Source organism: Aquarana catesbeiana, linkage group LG05 (genome assembly GCF_042186555.1).
Source record: "Aquarana catesbeiana isolate 2022-GZ linkage group LG05, ASM4218655v1, whole genome shotgun sequence".
NCBI classification, from domain to species: domain Eukaryota; kingdom Metazoa; phylum Chordata; class Amphibia; order Anura; family Ranidae; genus Aquarana; species Aquarana catesbeiana.
Genome location: NC_133328.1, coordinates 338,468,564 through 338,491,724, shown reverse-complemented (window position 1 = coordinate 338,491,724; position 23,161 = coordinate 338,468,564). Strand labels below are relative to the sequence as shown.

Here is a 23,161-nt window from a genome sequence, read left to right as displayed (position 1 = left end):
TTGCCCATGTCTACTATGAATGACAAAAAATTCTTGGATCAAATAGCCAAGGTAGAGCATGTGCTCAGATGAATACCACATGCTTGTACTGTATTTATGCTGCTCTTTTATAACTGATTCTATTCCCACAATATGGTTGTCCAGTACCTGTCCCAGACACCTAACAGGTAAATCTGGTTTAGACTATGTTCAGACTAAGTGGGCTGCAGATACAATCTTTGGTGCAGCTACACCTACATTTGGTAGTTCCTGCTCTAAGTTCTTTCAGTTTTCTTACACTACATACAATACAGGAACAAAGATGGCATTAGCCTTCCCTTACTTTTTTAAAAATGCATCTATTGGAAAATTATCCTCTCATTTCCTGTCAACTTTGAACTAACTCTTGCCCACCCTAATCAAAAAGCTATGGTTATGTTTATATTATGTTTTCTTTTATTTATGCAGATAACACAGCTCGGATCTTAACAAGGAGGAATGGATTTAACAGGCATGAAATAAACACATATCTATTACCAGTGGTCATATCTGATAATGACTACCCAATTCAAAGCAGTACTGGAACGTTAACCATAAGAGTATGCACATGTGACAGCAAGGGAAACATGCAGACTTGCAGTGCTGAGGCTTTACTCTTACCTGCTGGTCTGAGTACAGGCGCTTTAATTGCAATTCTGCTTTGCATCATTATACTTCTTCGTAAGTATTTTTATTTATTTTTTTGCTACAATGAGATCTATTACATTTACGTTATGAATGATGCATCCATTAGCAGTTTTTTTTTATTCTACCATTTTTGTTGTATAAACAAAAGTAAATACATTCATCTGGATGTTTAACAGCAGTCTATCTGAAATACTAGGGCAGTTAAACTTTTCATCAATTAAGAGGAATAAGAGTGATAAAAAAGTGGTTTGTTATGTGTTTTCAGTGCATTGGATAATGACACCCTTGGTCAAACCAATTTTCCTGGGGCATCATGGTAGCATACAATGGGTTGTGACCCCGCCCCTACAACCTGATGGGACTGGTTAACTATAGATCAAAGACAGACCCAGCTCACAGAATTCTCCTTTTTTTCCTCACCTGATTAGGATTGGAATCATGAAGTATCTCTTACCGTTTGTTGCCCCATCCAGGTTAAGCCTCTCCTGGGTGGAAGTCCTTCCTTTACAGTCTCTAAATTAGCTATATGGTTGGTGCCCCATTCTGGTGGTCTGGGGGGGGGGGGGGGGGGCTTATTTTAGCTTCTCCTGGGTGGAAGTCCTTCCTCTAGAGTCTCTAAATGAGCTATATGATTGGAGCCCCATTCTGATGGTGCAGGCTTCTCAAGAAAGCTTTAAACAAGCTTTGATGTAAGTGACAGCATTTCCCTTTGCTTTCCATATACTTTTTACTTCTTTTCTCTGTGTTATGGGTGTTTGCCATTTCCAAGATGGTGGCAGCAGTGCAAGTACTCTCTGAGCATGAGAGGCAGAAAGTGATGCGGCCTCTGAGATCAGTTTCCTAGCTAGAGGTTTTCTAGGATGGTGATCTGAGCATGTTCAGGCACTGATATCATCACTAATGGCAAATGTGAGTTTTAAATGGTTTATGGCATTTTTGGGCAAAAAATGGTGGAGCTCTCTACTCATGCATGCTGGATGCTTATGTGGTCATTGTTTGCAGGTAGGTTTTCCCTTTTTATGGCATTCACCTGGGCTTTTCCTATCTCCTTCTCAATGCTTGCTCTGGGATCACTGTGTTGGGCTCAGTTTCCACTTGTGCGACTTGTCACTACAAAGTCGCCTGACAAGTCATACCCCATGATTTCCAATGAGTATCATTCATATCTGTGTCCATAGACCTCAAGAATACACAGGCATTGCTTCAAGTCGCATCAAATTTGTGGCAAAATCATGTGACTTTCAGGTCGCAGTAGTGGAGACTTAGCCTTATGCTGTTTTTCATTTCAGTCTGCTGCTTTGCTCTGTTCCTATGGGAACACTGCCCAGTCAGACCACCCATTGCTTTTAAGGTATAGGGATTAGTTAAGTAGTGAAGATTGAGAAAAAGAGAGCCAATATCTAAAGTCCTGTAAGGGCCACAAGATGTAGCGAGCCTTCTGAAGGTCAAGACAAGTCCTCATCTAAGAACAGACATCCAGGCAATGTTGATTAAGGTCATCATCTCACCCCTCATTATCATTGCTCCCCATTTACAAACATCACAAGTGACCAGCCCTAATAGTCGCTGTATTTATCGTGGAAAGTGCCTGCCAAGCTAGAATGTCAAATCTGCCTGGAACAAGCTCTATACAGCCCTGCAAGGTCCTCAAGATGGAGGGAGCCGCTTAAACCCAGAACAGTCACCATTCAAGCGCAGACATCCAGGCAACATTGATCAATGTCATTATCTCACCTCTCATTATTATTGCTCCCCGTTTACAAACACCACAGATTACCAGCCCTAATGGTTGCTGCATTTATGGTGGAAAGTCATTGCTTGACAAGCTAGCATGTCACGTCCACTTGGAGCAAGGAAGAGGATGTCTGGAATATATCCGCCTTGATTAAAGAATCGACCAAGGAGTTGATGCATGAAGCCTGTACTCCCCAGTCGATGGATGAATTGCCTAGCACTTCCAACCAGAGCCAGTAGATGGTGTCCAAATTGGAAAGCTTGCCATGGGAAGAAAGCATTAAAGGAGCCACAAGCTTTGAAGATTGCCCAATAGAGCCTTTTTGCAAGGACAGCTAAGGACACAATTAAAATAATTTACCTAAGCGCTAATATGGATAAATTAAGAACCTAATCAAATAGTGAATTCAACTGCAACTATTCAAATGTGCTCTGACAGCACATACATAAATGTTAACTATGATTAATAGTGCGCTAAAACCCAGCTTAATAATAATAATAAGGACACAATTGCCTGTGGTGAAGTTGAGGAAACTCTCCACAAGGTTAGAAAGTACTTATTCCCTTAACTGAACAACTGGAGGAGTTAATCCAGGAAGAATTGAAGGGGTCAGAGAAAAATGCCCATATAAAAGGCTGTCAAAACTGTATACCCAGAAAAAGTAAAACGTCAACCTGCAGCAGCCTCCTCCGATGGTGGATGCATCATTAACATAACTGGCAAGACATGTCACCTTGCTGTCACATTCAAGGAGGCTCTAGTCCAAAAATTAGATCTAGATCTGAAGTGCTCTTACATACTAACAACAAAAGAACACCGCTCTAGGCAGACATCTCATAATGCATTCCACCCGCTAATGGAAACAGGTGCTGGCTCTGCATGTAGGAATAAATCAAAGAATAGACTGGACAGCCGCACTCTGTTGACACCTTTATTGAAGATGGTTTAAAGATTCTACTGGTACTTACTGTAGCATCTGCAGGTGTCGGCAGACCAGCAATAACCAGCCCATGTGCTGAGTGAATCTAATGGGAGTGGTTCATAATTATCAACCAGCTGCTGCTCCTGCAGGAGAGAAAAAAAGAAAGCAACTCCTGCGCACAGGTGGATCACCATATGTAGTAGGCTGAGCACTGGCCTTGCTGCCCTCAAGGATGGGGATCCTAGTGAAAACCAAAATAAAAAGAAGACAAAAGTGCACCAGCCTAGTGCATTAACTTTTAAAACATTTATTTGATAAAAAATAATAAAGGAAATAACTCACAGGCGATTGGTGGAGGAGGCATAACATAAAATCGCACCGGTATACAGTCTGCGATTTGGAATGAGCGGAACCTTCCAGGGGTCATGGAGGAATGCACAGACACTGCAATCCGCTAACGCGTTTCGAGGGGAATGTCCCCTCTTCCTCAGTGCATAGCTCTGAGGAAGAGGGGACATTCCCCTCGAAACGCGTTAGCGGATTGCAGCGTCTGTGCGTTCCTCCACGACCCCTGGAAGGTTCTGCTCATTCCAAATCGCAGACTGTATACCGGTGCGATTTTATGTTGTGCCTCCTCCACCAATCGCCTGTGAGTTATTTCCTTTATTATTTTTTATCAAATAAATGTTTTAAAAGTTATTGCACTAGGCTGGTGCGCTTTTGTCTTCTTTTTATTTCTGCTCCTGCAGGACTCTGAGGAAAGTGGCAGGGTCTGCATCCCTTTAGAGTTGATTTCCTATTGGGAGTATCTTATAAAAAATGACACTTTTGTTGAAGTGGATGCCAAAAATCCGACTTGTATCTTGGTGCAGACTTCTGGGAAAATCAGTGAGCCAGTCATACAAGCAGGAAATGATGTTTCAGGGGCGTGTTCTGTACACACTCCGTGTACAGAGCACCTCCAGATAGTCATGTTGCATTGCATTTTACAGAAAATTGCAGCCCTGCAGATTAAAAAATAAATAAAAACTGGTGCAAGATACCAGACAACAGATCCAATCTATTTGGGAGTAGACAGGATACAGCCATTTCAAGGGTGACCACTAGCAGGTCACGGCAAATATCATCTTACAAAAAACAGAAAATTCAAAAAGGTCCAGCATACAGGTGGCAACTCTCAGGTAGATACAAGGAGGCAAAATCCTTTGGACTAGGAAAAAGATTAGTAAAGGAACTGGAGAAGTACCCAATCTTCATTATTGAAGCCTTAAAGCTCTAAGGCACCTGTCTTGGGAGAACAGCGGAAGTCCTTTCAAGGGTGCACTCATTCAGGGGGTGCCTGTGTGAAGCTTTGTGCACACACCTGGAAAATATTCAGGATCTGTGGGTCATATCAGCTATATTGGCTTGACATTGGTGGAAGTTTAAGGGAGGTCCACCTTTCTGGTACAATCATTTTTATTGAAAAAGTATAACATCATGACAAATGTTCACCCATGCAGGGGCGTAATTCAATGAGCACAAAGATAATATAATATTGAAAGGTGGGAAGTCCATCTCTTAATCTCTTCCAGTCAGCCAGGCTTTATGGAAAAGTAAAAAATTCTGGTCCAGTTTGTAGCTGGATTAAAAGAAAAAAAAAAAAAAAAAGAGCAATCATGAAGGTTCCAGTTTCCCAGAGGAGATGAGGATTAGGAATCTCTGTTCCTAGAAAAAAAAATCAGGTAACCTGTGCCCAGTGCTAAAGTTGAATAAAAAAAAAAAACTCAACAAGGAAGTTGGAGTCGTGCAAGATGGAAAACCTCCAATCAATTATACTATTCATAAATCTTGGAGACTGGATGCTCTGTATGTTTATCAGACACCTACTTATCCCAATTCATCCTCAGTTCATCTACCAGTTTCAGTGCCTTCCCTTTGGTCTGTACATCTCCCCCAGGGTATTCACAAAGGTCTTACTGTCTGCAATAGTGACAGGAAAAATTCAGTAGAACTTCCACAAGGGAATATCCATCCTCTGATAGAGAAAGCCAAAGGTGCTTTAGGAGTGAAGTCCTCTTCCAGCAGAACAGTGCCGGAGTATCCTTGGTTCTTCGTAACTGACCAATTGGTTTTGGATGGAACATTATCACATCAAACCCCAGCTAGAAACGTTGGGGGGCGCATTTCAAAGAGGAAGCTGCTCCTCTTTGAAATGCCATGAGTCATGAGATCTTAAGCTTATGAGGCATAGCATTGAATGCTCTTTAACTGATTAGTGTTCAAAGCATTTCTGTCATTCACTTCTTTTTTAGAAAGAGGAGCAAGATTTGTGCTGTGCCTAGACAGAGTGGAAGAGTAGAATTTTTAGGCTGTCAGTGGAACTTCCTCTATCAATAATTGCAAATATACCATTTTGGCTTAGGATGCTCTAGTGTCTGTCTCTCCTACACTTAAGCATTGAGTCACCACTGCTGCTTCCAGTGATGACGGATCTGCTCTCTCATGGACGGTTTTGCCATCCAGTGCCAAGAGACTACTTTTGATGGCATGGAAGTTGAGAGGCGGAGGCTTCCAAGTCAAGGGTGCTCAGTGCAGGTAGTGCCTAACTTGTGTCAAACCAGAGGTCTTCATGAATAAGACTTACCAAATAATATGGGGAAATTATGCAGATCTCACACAGCAAAAGCCTGGAGTCCTTTCTCAAATAAACCGGGCAAGGTTCCACAGTTCTTACAATTGGGGCTGAACAGGAGCCTAGGTTCAAATATGTTTTTTGTTTTGTTATAGACCTCCCAGGAAACCATTGTTCCCTATGTGGAACTTGCATATAGTTCTCATTTCTATCCTACAGAATTGGCTACATGCTGCAATCTAACCCCGAAGACCGTATTTATGGTTGCTACAAACTCTGTGAAAAAGGGTGTCAGAACTGCAGGCTTTGTACTCAAGGAGCCTCACTTAACGTTCTACCCAAACAGAATAGTCCTCAAACTCCAGACTGCTTTTATCCATGGGGTGTCTTTCTCCTTCCAATTTAACCAGGAAGTCAATTTCCCATCTTTCTTGGTTGAATGAGAGAATCATATCCCCTGGATGTTGAGCTAACTCTGGTGACCTGCTTGGCAGCTACCTTTTCATTCAGTAAAGCTGAAATCTGTACTTGGTTTCAGCGTGGCTTAAGGCAGAGTCAGTCAGCTTCAACACGTTTAGTCACCTACTAGATTGTTAAGACAATTAAAAGAGCCTACACTTCACAAGACCCTCCTGTTTCAGTGGTCTTAAGAGCACATTCAACTCGGGCAGTGCCAGCTCTGTGGACAGCTCAGTGCTGAGTCTCCTGAGGCTATTTGCAAGTCAGCAATATGGTCCTCCCAGGGCACCTTCATTACACTTTAACCACTTACGGACTGCCCGCCGTCGTTATACGGCGGTTGTTTGAAGGAGGATATCGTTGTTATGGCAACAGCTAGCTGCCATAACCCCGGTATCTCTGTCTTCAGCGGGTGGTCTGCTACAAGATAAAAGTGGTCTCTGCAGCAGATTCGCCGTGAGATCACTTTTATCAGTGGTGGGAGAGGGGGCGGAGGCGATCGCGTCTGTTCTCCTGTCAAGTATGGAGACGAGTGAGGGGAAGATGGCCCCCAGCCATCTCCATACAATTGCTGGACGGAAGCAACGTCAAAACGTCACTTCCACACCCAGCTCTTAAAGGGCCATTTTTTTAAATATTTTTTTTTTTAATTACAATTTTTTTTGTTTATTGCATTTTAGTGTAAATATGAGATCTGAGGTCTTTTTGACACCAGATCTCATATTTAAGAGGTCCTGTCATGCTTTTTTCTATTACAAGGGATGTTTACATTCCTTGTAATAGGAATAAAAGTGACATTTAAAAAAAAAAAAACTGTGTAAAAATAAAAAATAAAATGTAATGTAAAATAAATAATAAATCAAAAAAATTTTTTTTTTAAACGCGCCCCATCCTGACGAGCTCATGTGAAGAAGCGAACGCATATGTGAGTAGCGCCCGCATATTAAAACAGTGTTCAAACCACACATGTGAGGTATCGCCACAATCTGTAGAGCAAGGGCAATAATTCTAGCCTTAGACCTCCTCTGCAACTTAAAACATGCAACCTGTAGAATTTTTTAACCACTTCCCGCCCGCCCTATAGCGGATTGACGTCCGGGAAGTGGTTCTGTTATCCTGACTGGACGTCATATGACGTCCAGCAGGATAACATGCCGCAGCGCGCCCCCGGGGGCGCACATCGCGGCGATCGGTGGAGCGGTGTGTCAGTTTGACACACCGCTACACTGATCTTGGTAAAAAGCCTCCGCCGGAGGCTCTTTACCACGTGATCAGCCGTGTCCAATCACGGCTGATCACGCTGTCAATAGGAAGAGCCGTTGATCGGCTCTTCCTCACTCGCGTCTGACAGACGCGATTAGTGGAGAGCCGATCGGCGGCTCTCCTGGCAGGGGGGGTCTGCGCTGATTGTTTATCAGCGCAGCCCCCCCTCAGATCACCACACTGGACCACCAGGGATCGCCACAAATGGGCACTGATTGGCACCATTATGTTGCAGTGATGCCCAGCAATGCCACCCTTAGGGGCATCACTGCAAACAAGCAGTGCCATCAGTGCCACCCATCAGTGTCCATTCATGCCACCTGTCAGTGCCCATCCGTGCCCATCAGTGCCCATCTATCAGTGCCCATCCATGTCCATCTGTGCCAACTATCAGTGCCACCCATAAGTAACCATCAATGCCACCTATGAGTGCCCATCAATGCCACCTATGAGTGCCCATCAGTGCCGCCTATAAGTGCCCATCTGTGCCACCTATGAGTGCCAATCAGTGCCGCATACCAGTGCCCATCAGTGCCGCCTATCAGTGCCCATCAGTGCCGCCTATCAGTGCCCATCATCAGTGCCCGTCAGTGCCACTCATCAGTGCCACCTCATTGGTGCCACCTCATCGGTGCCCATCAGTGCTGCCGTATCAGTGCCCATCAGTGCCTGTCAGTGCAGCCATATCAGTGCCCATCATTGAAGAAGAAAACATACTTATTTACAAAAAAGTTTTAACAGAAACAAAGAAAAACTTGTTTTTTTTCAAAATTTTCGGTCTTTTTTTATTTGTTGCGCAAAAAATAAAAACCGCAGAGGTGATCAAATACCACCAAAAGAAAGCTCTATTTGTGGGAACAAAATGATAAAAAATTTGTTTGGGTACAGTGTAACATGACCGCGCAATTGTCATTCAAATTGCGACAGCGCTGAAAGCTGAAAATTGGTCTGGGCGGGAAGGTGTCTAAGTGCCTGGTATTGAAGTGGTTAAACATCACCTATGGAGATTTTTAAGGGTAAAAGTTTGTCGCCATTCCAGGAGCAGGCGCAATTTTGAAGCGTGACATGTTGGGTATCAATTTACTTGGCATAACATTATCATTCACAATATAAAAAAAATTGGGCTAACTTTACTGTTGTCTTATTTTTTAATTCAAAAAAGGGTATTTTTTCCAAAAAAAGTGCGCTTGTAAGACCGCTGCGCAAATACGGTGTGACAGAAAGTATTGCATTGACCGCCATTTTATTCTCTAGGGTGTTAGAAAAAAAATGTATAATGTTTGGGGTTTCTAAGTAATTTTCTAGCAAAATAAACTGTTTTTAACTTGTAAACAACAAATCTCAGAAAGAGGCTCGGTCCTTATGTGGTTAATAGGTGAACCCGGCTCATGACAGTAAAATTTAGGAAATTAATGGTGCATACTTAATTTCTTGCACCCTCCCGTATGGCGAGTTAGTTCCCAATGAATGCTGCCATGATGCACCACGAAAACGGAAAATTGTATACTCACCTTTCTGTAACTTTCCTTTCCTGGTGCATCGTCATGGCAGCATACAAATGCCCACCCAAATGGTGAGTGTTACAGAGAATGCTGCAAGCCGGGTCTGTCTTTGATTTATAGTTAACCAGTCCTATCAGGTTGTGGGGGCGGAGTCACAACTCATTATATGCTGCCATGACGATGCATCAGGAAAGGAAAATTACGGAAAGGTGAGTATACAATTTTCCGTTTTTTTGCAGCTGACAAATGTACCTGAAACTAAGTTACCTTTAGACATGAGATCAGGTGATGCTTACATGTCTTTGGCTACCTCAGGAACTCCAACAGTCTTTAGCTGAAATAGCAATTGAATATGTTAGAAAACCTTGTATGATTGCTGTTGTGTACCAAAATAAGCCAACATCTAAGGTGCCTGTATTACCATCCTCCATTCTGTTGGTGTAATCTAAGGCAGGTAGAAATAAAGAAATTTGCTCCATTTCGCCATCAACACAGTTGGTATTGATGAAGCAATCCCTCAACCAGGGTTATTGTTTTCTGCAGGTGGGGAGAAGGAGGAACTTTTCCTGCCGGCAGAACACAATAATTAGTGTTGCCGGCTATAGCCAGTGGCACTAATAATTTGGGAAAAACCCAACAGGTTGGTTATACACAAGTTGATTGATAGATTGACTTGTGTACAACCAGGGTGCCCATACATGGATCAAAATTTGTCTGGTCCCTGCTGAACTGGCCAAATTTAGATGTATGGTCAGCTTAAGTATCTATGTTTAAGCAACTGCAGTGCAATTTTGGTGCATAAAAACAGACAAATCTACACATTTAACCACACTCTAAATCCTCTGTGCCTGTTCTGTTATAAGTACCTTTAAAGGAATGAATGGATAAACACTCTGAACACTTTACAAACATGTAAAATACATGGGCAAGTAAACTTATGGAAGCCAAATTATGTTTCCTAGTTTCACACTACATACTGTATGCCCAACATTATGCAGTATAAAGTCAGTTACCCCCAGGCTAATTTCAACACTTCTCACATACATGTAAAAATCAGCAATTTTTTTGCTAGAAAACCCCTAACAGTATTTTTTGAAAGCAGAGTCCCTGAAGATTCAAATGGTGGTTGTTGCAACATTTTATGTTTCACAATATGAAATGCAGTCATTTTTAAAATGCTAATTTTCCGCAAAAATATACTTTAATGAAATTTAGTGCACACAAACACAATAATATACCCAATCTTTTGATAAAACATAAAAGATGATGTCATGCCAACTAAATTAATACCTAACATGTAACTCTTTCAAATTGTGCATGCCCGTAGAATGGTGACAAACTATGGTACCTAAAAATCTCCATAAGTGACACTGTAGGAGCCTTTACAAGTTACCAATTTAGAGTAAAGCCTCGTACACACGATCGGATTTTCAGCAGGGAATTGTGTGATGGCAGACTGTTGGCCTAAAATCTGACCATTAGTACGCTCCATCAGACAATTGTTGTCCAACTTTCTGCCAACAAATATTGGCTGGCAGGCTAATACATTTTCGGCGGACAAAAATTGTTGTCAGATTTTCGTATCATACTTGTCACACAAAAGTCCAAAGTACAAACACACATGCTCGGAATCAATGCTCACCAAACACGACATTAGCAGAAGATGGCCAAAGGGTGGCGCTCAAGAGTTAAAATTCCGCATAGTTCATCACTACGTTCGTGTTTGTTGGCCGATAATTATGTGCCGTTAGTATGCAAGACAAGTTCCTGGCAAATGCCCTTCGGACAAAAGTCTGACGCTCTGTTGGCCAACAATTTAATCATGTGTACGAGGCTTTACACAGGAAGTCTGGCACTAAAATTATCATTCTCACGCTGATGATCGCGGTGATATCTCACATATGTGTTATGATAATCATTCACATATGCATGCACCTACGTACACATTTGCATTTGCACATGAGTGGGAGGGAGGGGTGCTATATTTTTTTATGTTATTATTTATTTTATTTAATATTATTTTAACACTGTCCCCTTATTTATTTATTTGTATCAACTTTTTTTTCTATTGCATGGAAAGCATGGACCGTGGCAAGTCCTCATTATGGAGAGATCTAGGTTCTATTAGATCCCAGATCTCACCTCTGGCTCCAAAGCATGTGATCAAACTGAGGTTTGATCAGATGGTGTACAAGCCAGTAACAGCTTGTATACAACAAACCAAAACCAGAAATGACAAAATCCTCACTGCTCCTGGTTTCCTTCATTAAATAGGGGCGGTGGGTATGGATGCACCTTCCTCCCCTCCCAGTACTTCACCAATCTGAGCAGTGGCAGTATTGGGTTGGAGAGCCCAGTAAAGGTGGTGGGCAGTGAAGGGGACCCCCTTCTGCACCCTGTAGAAGTGAGTGGGCACATCTCTTGCTTAAAATGTTGATACCGGGATTATAGCTGCAGCTATAATCCTGGTATAGCCATTTCAACTCCAAGAATGTACAGGTACGTCCTAAGGTCCTAAGGAAGTGGTTAACCTCATGTGTGACATAGTTGCAAGCATTTCTGTTTGTCTTAAAGTCCATCACAGTATAGAAAAATAAATGTATTCAGTTTTGTTCACCTGGGCAATTCAGACTGAGTATATGATGGGGAAAAAACACAGAAGCAAAGGTTATCTTCAGAGCAAATTGCATGTCAGAGCAATCAGTAGTTCCAGAGCCATAGGCAGCTAAAATATTTAAAAATATGAATATTTAAATATTCATATTTTCTGTCAAATCAATCTTGTGCCTGCCCTATCACCTTCCCAGCATCTCTATTAGTCTTTTAATCTACATGACAGCCATGTAACTAGTAGGGATGAGCTCAATGTTCGGGTCGAACATAAGTTTGGGTGTTCGCTCGTTCTCCAAAGAGTGAGCATTATGGGGCGTTTGCGGAATATTTGAGCACCGCAGAACACCCCATAATGCACTGCGATCTTGCAGTGCATTGCTGTATGATGATTGGCCACAGCATGCACCTGACCTGCATGCTTTGGCCATTCACAGCGCGCTCTGCTAAGAGAGCCATAATTGGCCAAAGGCAGTGTGCCTTTGGGCAATCATGGCTCAGGGGGACTAAGTCCATGCCCCACACTATATAAGGCTGCTTACACGGTGGCTGTGTGTAGTGTTGTTGGTGTGTGGACAGAGAGATAGCTCTTGATTTAGATTAAGCAGGCAGGTTATTCAGTTAATGACAGTGTGATATATATATATATATATATATATATATATATATATATATATATATATACACACACCTGTCTATATAAGACCTTACAGCTCACAGTGCATGTCAGAGCAAATGAGAATCATAAGGTCAAAGGAACTGCCTGAAGAGCTCAGAGACAGAACTGTGGCAAGACACAGATCTGGCCAAGGTTACAAAAAATTTCTGCTGCACTTAAGGTTCCTAAGAGCACAGTGGCCTCCATAATCCTTAAATGGAAGATGTTTGGGATGACCGGAACCCTTCCTAGAGCTGGCCATCCGGCCAAACTGAGCCATCGGGGGAGAAGAGCCTTGGTGAGAGAGATAAAGAAGAACCCAAAGATCACTGTGGCTGAGCTTCAAAGATGCAGTTGGGAGATGGGAGAAAGTTGTAGAAAGTCAACCATCACTGCAGCCTTCCACCAGTCGGGGCTTTATGGCAGAGTGGCCCGACAGAAGCCTCTCCTTAGTGCAAGACACATGAAAGCCCGCATGGAGTTTGCTAAAATACACCTGAAGGACTCCAAGATGGTGAGAAATAAGATTCTCTGGTCTGATGAGACCAATATAGAACTTTTTGGCCTTAATTATAAGCGGTATGTGTGGAGAAAACCAGGCACTGCTCATCACCTGTCCAATACAGTTCCAACAGTGAAGCATGGTGGTGGCAGCATCATGCTGTGGGTGTGTTTTTCAGCTGCAGGGACAGGATGACTGGTTGCAATCAAGGGAAAGATGAATGTGGCCAAGTACAGGGATAGCAATGCCATTTTTTTTGTTATTTTTATCTATATTGCCGGGATCCGACAATACATTACAGCTGCGAGCAGTTTTAAATGACATTTTTTCCTTTAGAAATGTCATTTTGCTGTGCACTGTTATAGACATTGGAAAGATACGCTACTTTACAGGCATACCAAGGACACCCCCAGGCACGATATTTAAAGGAATATTTCCTTTTCATTGTTTCACTATATATATATATATCTATATATATATATATATACACTACACTGAATGCACTGTGTGTGTGTGTATATACATATATATATATATATATATATATATATATATAACTGCCTGCACGCCGCTAACTAACCTGCCTAATCTATCTCAAGTTCTCTCAATCTCCTCCACGTTATCACACTACATACGGCCGCCATGTAAGTAGCCTTATATCCTGTGGGGCATGGACCCCTGAGCCATGACTGGCCAAAGGCACCCTGCCTTTGGCCAATCATGACTCTCACAGCAGATTGCGCTGTGATTGGCCAAAGCATGCAGGTCAGGTGCATACTTTGGCCAATCTGCATCCGTCAATGCACTGTGATTTTGCAGTGCATTTTGGGGCACTCAAATTTGCTGCGAAAGCCCCATATGTTCGGTTCCTTTGCAAACAAAGGAACACCTGATGTTCAAGTCAAACGTAAGTTCAATTCGAACATCAGGACCATCCCTATTCAGTAACAAAGCTCTCTAAGAAAAATGAAAATGCAGCAGAATGAAGATGTCAGCTGCAGTGGCAGATTTCCATTCACCACACTTCAAAACAGCACCAGTGATGGACACTGATAATGGATTCAGATGGGGGAAAAAATAGATTTTAATGCTTTCTCTAAAAAGTCAATCTGGTAATGGGAAGGGGAGTATTAAGAGGGATTTAACATTTTACCCTGAGATGGAATGTAAAATGTGGTTTGTATTGAAGATAATATTTGCTATTTTTTTATTCAAAGTACATTTACCATTAATCTGGTTTGTTATGATTTAACGTTAAGGCTTTATTTTTTTATAAGTGTCCTTTTCATATCTAACAATCTCAATATCAAATGCTCTTTATAATGTTTACTGCTTTACAATAAGGTACAGTAAAAGATCAAAGAATCATTTTATGATATGGGTGATTATGCTTCCAGTGATTTCAGCATCTTGTCAGGCAAACATACTACTTGAAAATTACTAGAATTTTAATTTTAAAAAGAATCAGCAATATCCATTAGTTTTTACAATTGTGTATTTGCTTATCTAAAGGAGCAGAAGGGTAAAGAATGAAATTGGAATTCTAGAGACTTATCCCTTTGCATTTGTGTATTCTAAATTCAACATAATATAAGAAAATATGTCCTTTATCATACCAAAGGCAGTAATAGGAATTAAGTGAGTCAGGGCTAGTGACAGGCCTTTTTTATGCTTATGCGGTATTTGTCTCAATGAGTAATCTTCTGGACATATTTATGACAGATAAGTATATTGTATGCAAGCAAATCTTTTTTGCATAATAATTTTATTATATATCCATGTTCCATATTCCATAATTCTTCACCATGGTTCTTTCTACTGTTTTGCTTTCTATACATGGTAAGGATTACAGCCTCACTCATGTTTTTTTTATAACTACATCCCTATCAAGAAGATTTTCTTTCACGTCCTTTTCCAAAGACACTACAGGGAGTGAGAGGAATTCTCCCCATTGTAGGGGGAAAGCCAAAGTTTTATAGTAGTTGCAAGACAGGATTCATTATTGAGAAATCCCTTTTTTGTGCTCGAGACACATTTGTAAAATTCTGGATTTCTCACTCCTGTCTGTCCCAGTGACCACCAGTACAATAATAATGGTAAATCTCCAATTACATCTATATATATATATAGTATATATATATATTACCAAAAGTATTGTGACGCCTGCTTTTACACGCACATGAACTTTAATGGAACCCCAGTACTAGTCCGTAAGGTTAAATATTGAGTTGGCCCACCCTTTGCAGCTATAACAGCTTCAACTCTTCTGGAAAGGCTGTACACAAGGCTTAGGAGTGTTTCTATGGGAATGTTTGACCATTCTTCCAGAAGTGCATTGGTGAGATTGAGCACTGACATAGATGAGAAGGCCTGGCTCGTAGTCTCTGTTCTAATTCATCTCACAGGTGTTCCGTCGGATTGAGGTCAGGACTCTGTGCAGGCCAGACAAATTCCTCCAACCCAAACTCACTCATCCATGCCTTTATGGACCTTGCTTTGTGCACTGGTTCAAATAATTTGGTGGAGGGGGGATTAAGGTGTGAGGTTGTTTTTCAGGGGTTAGGCTTGGCCTCTTAGTTCCAGTGCAGGGAACTCTTAAAGGCGTCAGCATACCAAGACATTTTGGACAATTTCATGCTCCCAACTTTGTGCAGGAGCAGGAGAAATTTTTCCTCATAAATGTTGGCCAAAATGTATACTGCTATATATCTTTGGTAAAAATTACTCAAATCAGTGAATATTATTTAGTCTTTGTGAAAGCTATAAAGTCTACAAGCTATGGTGCCAATCTTTGAAAATTGATCACACCTGATGTACTGACAGCCTATCTCATTTCTTAAAGACACTAACAAGCCAGGAAAGTACAAATACCCCCCAAATTACCGCTTTTTGAAAAGTAGACATTCCAATGTATTTAGTAAGAGGCATGAAAATTTTTTTACAGTTGTGATTTTTCCCCACAATTCTTTGCAAAATGAAGATTTTTTTTCTTTTTTACCCACAAATTGTCATATTAACAGGTTATTGCTCTCACTCACACAGCATATGCATACCATAAATTACACCCAAAAACGCATTCTGCTACTCCTCCTGAGTATGGAAATACCACATGTGTGAGACTTTCACTCAGCTTGTCCATATACAGAGGCCCAGGATGCAGGGAGCACCATCAGGTGTTCTAGGGACATAAATTACACATATCATTTCTAGACTACCTCTTATGCCCTGTACACATGATCGGACATTGAACGGACATTCTGACAACAAAATCCATTGGATTTTTTCCGATGGATGTTGGCTCAGACTTGTCTTGCATACACGCGGTCGCACAAAGTTGTCAGTAAATCTGATCGTTCTGAACGCTGTGACGTAAAACACGTACGTTGGTTCTAGTAACGGGGGCAATAGCCAATAGCTTTCCTCTCTTAATTTATTCTGAGCATGCATGGCACTTTGTGCGTCGGATTTGTCTACACACGATCGGAATTTAAAGGATTGGATTTTGTTGTCGGAAAATTTTATAGCCTGCTCTCAAACTTTGTGTGTCGGAAATTCCAATGGAAAAAGTTTGATGGAGCCCACACACGATTGGAAATTCTGACAACACAATCCGATCGCACTTTCTCCGTCGGAAAATCCGACCTTGTGTACAGGGCATTACACTTTTGAAGGCCCTGGAGCATCAGGACTAGGGATGAGCTTCGAGTTCGAGTCAAACTCATGTTCGACTCGAACATCGGCTGTTCGCAAGTTCGCCAAACAGTGAACAATTTGGGGTGTTTGCGGCATTCAAATGCCGCGGAACACCCTTTAAAAGTCTATGGGAGAAATCAAAAGTGCTAATTTTAAAGGCTTATATGCAAGTTATTGTCATAAAAAGTGTTTGGGGACCTGGGTCCTGCCCCAGGGGACATGGATCAATGCAAAAAAAGTTTTAAAAAAGGCCGTTTTTTTCAGGAGCAGTGATTTTAATAATGCTTAAAGTCAAACAATAAAAGTGTAATATCCCTTTAAATTTCGTAGCTGGGGGGTGTCTATAGTATGCCTGTAAAGGGGCACATGTTTCCCATGTTTAGAACAGTCTGACAGCAAAATGACATTTCAAAGGAAAAAAAGTCATTTAAAACTACTTGCGGCTATTGCATTGCCGGTCCGACAATACACATAAAAGTTCAATGATAAAAACGGCATGGGAATTCCCCACAGGGGAACCCCAAACCAAAATTTAAAAAAAAAATGACGTGGGGTCCCCCTAAATTCCATACCAGGCCCTTCAGGTCTGGTATGGATATTAAGGGGAATCCCGGCCAAAATTTAAAAAAAAATGACGTGGGGGTCCCCCTAAATTCCCTTCAGGTCTGGTATGGGACACGAGGACATGACGGGACTTCCCTGTGGCATTCCCCATGACGTCACAGGGAAGTCCTGTCAAGTCACCGTGCATCAGAGGGGGGCGTGGTCACCGGGTGGCCCCCCCCGTTTTTTAAGAACCGTCAGAAGAGGAGACGCGTCACACAGCGGGAGCCTCCCACCATGCCAGCATGGATGCGGAGTGGCCCGGAGAAGAAGATGAAGAAGAGAAGAAGAGAAGAAGATGAAGAAGAGAAGAAGATGAAGAGAAGAGCAGGAGCCTCCCCCCACGCCATGGGTGTGGAGCGGCCCGAGGAGAAGAAGATAGAAGACGCCGTGGAGGAGATGCTGGACGAGAACACCAGAGGAAGAACCAGAAGAGCCAGAAGAACCAGAAGAAGAAGAAGATGAAGGAAGATAGAAGAAAGAAGAAGCATTTAAATAAAGGAATTGTCAAAAACTGTCTCTTGTCATTTTTAACATGTTTGACAGTTTTTTAGTGAAATGGTAGTGGTACTTTTGTACCCCCTTACCATTTCACACGGGGGGGCCGGGATCTGAGGGTCCCCTTTTTAAAGGGGGCTTCCAGATTCTGATAAGCCCCCGCCCGCAGACCCCCACAACCACCGGCCAGGGTTGTGGGGATGAGGCCCTTGTCCTCATCAACATGGGGACAAGGTGTTTTGGGGGCTACCCCAAAGCACCCTCCCAATGTTGAGGGCATGTGGCCTGGTACGGTTCAGGAGGGGGGCGCTCTCTCATCCCCCCCTCTTTTCCTGTGGCCTGCCAGGTTGCGTGCTCGGATAAGGGTCTGGCATGGATTTTTGGGGGGACCCCACGCCGTTTTTTTTTTTATTTTGGCGCAGGGTTCCCCTTAATATCCATACCAGACCTGAAGGGCCTGGTATGAAATTTAGGGGGACCCCCACTTCATTTTTTTTTAAATTTTGGTTCGGGGTTCCCCTGTGGGGAATTCCCATGCCGTTTTTATCAATGAACTTTTATGTGTATTGTCGGACCGGCAATGCAATAGCCGCGAGTAGTTTTAAATGACTTTTTTTCTTTGAAATGTCATTTTGCTGTCAGACTGTTCTAAACACGGGAACTATGCGCCCCTTTACAGGCATACTATAGACACCCCCAAGCTACGAAATTTAAAGGGATATTACACTTTTATTGTTTGACTTTAAGCATTATTAAAATCACTGCTCCTGAAAAAACGGCCGTTTTTAAAACTTTTATTTGCATTGATCCATGTCCCCTGGGGCAGGACCCAGGTCCCCAAACACTTTTTATGACAATGACTTGCATATAAATCTTTAAAATGAGCACTTTTGATTATTCATGTTCGTGTCCCATAGACTTTAACGCTGTTCGCGTGTTCGAACGAACTTTTTTCCTGTTCGCATGTTCTGGTGCGAACCGAACAGGGGGATGTTTGGCTCATCCCTAATCAGGACAATGGAAACGCCCAAAAAATGACCCATAAAAACCCAAATGTATATTCTATGAGGCATAATGAGTCTTTTGAATATGTATTTTTTTCACAAGTTTTTTGAAAATGTGGAAAGAAAATGAAAATGCTTTTTTTTACACAAAGTTGTCCATTTATAAGATATTTCTAACACATAGCATGTACATACCAAAAATGACACTCCAAAATATATTCTGATACTCATCCTGAGTATGACAATACCACATGTGTGAGACTTTTACACAGCCTGGTCACATGCAGAGGCCCAACATGCAGGGAGCACCATCAGGTCTCCTAGGGACATACATTTTGAATCTAATTTGACTACCTATTACACTTTTCTGGGGCACTGTAATGGCACTGATGGGCACTATAGTGGCATTGATGTGACACGGATGAGCACTGATGTGGCATGGATGTGGCATGGATGAGAACTTATATGGCACGGATGTGGCATGGATGAGAACTGATGTGGCATGGATGAGCACTAATGTGGCATGGATTTGGCATGGATAAGAACTGATGTGGCATGGATGTGGCACGGATGAGTACTAATGTGGCATGAATGTGGCATAGGTGTGGCACAGATGAGCACTGATGTGGCATGGATGTGGCACAGACGATCACTGATGTGGCATGGATGTGGCACAGATGAGCACTGATGTGGCATGGAAGTGGCATTAGTGAGCACTGGTGTGGCATGTAGGTGGCACTGATGAGCACTGATGTGGAATGGATGTGGCACAGATGAGCACTGATGCGGCATAGATGATCACTGTTTTGACATGGATGTGGCATGGATGATCACAGATGTGGCATGGATGATCACTGACGTGGCATGGATGTGGCACAGATGAGCACTGATTTGGCACGGATGATAACTGATGTGGCATGGATGTGGCACAGATGATCACTGATGTGGCATTAGTGAGCACTGATGTGGCATGGATGTGGCATGGATGATCACTGTTATGGCATGGATGTTGCATGGATGATCACAGATGTGGCATGGATGACCACTGATGTGGCACATATGATCACTGACATGGCATGGATGTGGCACAGATGAGAACTGATGTGGCACAGATGAGCACTGATGTGGCATGGATGTGGCATGGATTTGGCATTAGTGAGCACTGATGTGGCATGGGTATGGAACTGGTGAGCACTGGTGTGGCATGGATGTGGCACAGATAAGCAGCGATGTGGCATTTAATGTGGCACAGATAAGCACTGATGCTGCATGGATGTGGCATGTATGATCACTGTTGTGGCATGGATGTGTCACGGATGATCACAGATGTGGCACGGATGATCACTGATGTGGCACTGATGATTACTGATGTGGCATGGATGTGGCACAGATGAGCACTGATGTGGTATGGATGTGGCACGGATGAGCACTGATGTGGCAAGGATGTGGCATGGATGAGCACTGATGTGGCACAGATGATCACTGATGTGACATGGATGTGGCACGGATCATCACTGATGTGGCATGGATGTGGCACAGATGATCACTAGTGTGGCATGGATGATCACTGATGTGGCACGAATGAGCCATGGATGGGGATTGGTGAGCATGAATGAGCCATGGGTGGGGATGGATGAACCATGGATGAGCATGAATGAGCCATGAATGAGGATGGATGACCCATGAGTGAGGATGGATGAGCCATGAATGGGGATTGATGAGCCATAAATGGGGATTGATGAGCCATGAATAGGGATTGATGAGCCATGAATGGGGATTGATGAGCATGAATATGGATGGATGAGCTATGGATGTAGAATGGATGAGCCATGGATGGAGCATGGATGAGCCATGGATGGCGCATGGATGATCCAGAATGAGGTTGAATGAGCCATGGTTGGGGATGGATGAACCATGAATGGGGATGAATGAGCCATAGATGGGTATGGATGAGCCAGAATGAGGATGGATGGGCCATGAATGGGGATGGATGAGCCATGAATGGGGATGAATGAGCATGGATGAGCTATGAATGAGGATAAATGAGCCATGGGTGGGGATTGATGAGCCATGAATGGGGATGGACAACCATGAATATGGATGGATGAGCCATGAATGGAGAATAGATCAGCCATAGATGGAGCATGGATGAGCCATGGATTGAGCATGGATGAGCCATGGATGGAGATGCATAAGCCATAGATGGGGATTGATGAGCCATGAATGGGGATGGGTGAGCCATGAATGGGGATGAATGAGCCATAGATGGGTATGGATGAGCATGGATGAGCTATGAATGAGCATGGATGAGCTATGAATGAGGATGGATGAGCCATGGGTGGGGATGGATGAGCCATGGATGGGGATGGATGAGCATGAATGAGCCATGGATGGGGATGAATGAGCCATGCATGGGTATGGATGAGCCATGGATGGAGATGGATGAGCATAAATGAGGATGGATGAGCCATGGATGGAGCATGGATGAGCCATGGATGGAGCATGGATGAGCTATGGATTTAGCATGGATGAGCAATGGATGGGGATGGATGAGCCATGAATTGGGATGCATGAGCATAGCATAAATGAGCCATGAAAGAGGATGGATGAGCCATGGATGAGGATAGATGAGCCATGGGTGAGGATGGGTGAGACATGGGTAGGGATGGATGAGCCATGGATGGGGATGGATGAGTCATGAATGGGGATAAGTGAGCCATGTATGGGGATGGGTGAGCCATGGATGGGGATGGGTGAGCCATGGATGGGGATGGATGAGCATGAATATGAATGGATGGGGATGGATGAGCCATAGATGGAGCATGGATGAGCCATGGATTGAGCATGAATGAGCCATGGATGGGGATGGATGAGCCATGAATGGGGATGGGTGAGCCATGAATGGGGATGGATGAGCAAGAATATGGATGGATGAGCCATGGATGGAGCATGGATGAGCCATGGATGGTGCATGGATGAGCCAGAATGAGGATGGATGGGCCATGGATGGGGATGGATGAGCCATGGATGGGGATGGATGAGCATAAATGAGGATGGATTAGCCATGGATTGAGCATGGATGAGCCATGGATTGAGAATGGAAGAGCCATGGATGGGGATGGATGAGCCATGGATGGGGATGGATGAGCCTTGAATAGGGATGGATGAGCATGAATGAGCCATGAATGAGGATGAATGAACCATGGATGGGGTTAGATGAGATATGGGTGGGGATGGATGAGCCATGGATAGGGATGAATGAGCCATGGATGGGGATAGATGAGCCATGAATGGGGATGAGTGAGCCATGGATAGGGATGGATGAGCCATGGATGGGGATGGGTGAGCCATGAATGGGGATGGGTGAGCCATGGATGGGGATGGATGAGTCATGAATGGGGATGAGTGAGCAATGTATGGGGATGGCAGAGCCATGGATGGGGATGGATGAGCATGAATATGAATGGATGGGGATGGATGAGCCATTGATGGAGCATGGATGAGCCATGGATTGAGCATGAATGAGCCATGGATGGGGATGGATGAGCCATAAATGGGGATGGGTGAGCCATGAATGGGGATGGATGAGCAAGAATATGGATGGATGAGCCATGGATGGAGCATGGATGAGCCATGGATGGCGCATGGATGAGCCAGAATGAGGATGGATGGGCCATGGATGGGGATGGATGAGCCATGGATGGGGATGGATGAGCATAAATGAGGATGGATTAGCCATGGATTGAGCATGGATGAGCCATGGATTGAGAATGGAAGAGCCATGGATGGGGATGGATGAGCCATGGATGGGGATGGATGAGCCTTGAATTGGGATGGATGAGCATGAATGAGCCATGAATGAGGATGAAGGAACCATGGATGGGGTTAGATGAGCCATGGGTGGGGATGGATGAGCCATGGATAGGGATGGATGAGCCATGAATGGGGATAGATGAGCCATGAATGGGGATGAGTGAGCCATGGATAGGGATGGATGAGCCATGGATGGGGATGGGTGAGCCATGAATGGGGATGGGTGAGCATTAATGAGGATGGATGAGCCATGGATGGAGCATAGATGAGCCATAGATGGAGCACGGATGAGCCAGAATGAGGATGGATGAGCCATGGATGGGGATGGATGAGCATGAATAAGGATGGATGAGCATGAATAAGGATGGATGAACATGGATGGAGCATTGATGAGCCATGGATGGAGCATGGATGAGCATGACTGAGGATGGATGAGCATGAATGAGGATGGATGAGCATGGATGGAGCATGGATGAGCCATGGATGGAGTATGGATGAGCCATGGATGGAGATGGATGAGCCATAGATGGGGATTGATGAGCCATGAATGAGGATGGGTGAGCCATGAATGGGGATGAATGAGCCATAGATGGGTATGGATGAGCATGGATGAGCTATG

General features: G+C 43.4%; 1 protein-coding gene across 5 annotated transcripts in view; it reads left to right on the top strand.

Moving 5' to 3' along the window:
- LOC141144826 (cadherin-10-like) overlaps nt 1-23,161 on the top strand; it is an 881,011-nt gene that overhangs the window by 844,756 nt on the left and 13,094 nt on the right. For all 5 annotated transcript variants that reach the window (XM_073630880.1, XM_073630882.1, XM_073630881.1 and 2 more), the window contains one exon: nt 448-699. In XM_073630880.1, the coding sequence (XP_073486981.1) occupies nt 448-699 (252 nt within the window). The remainder of the gene's footprint in view (nt 1-447; nt 700-23,161) is intronic.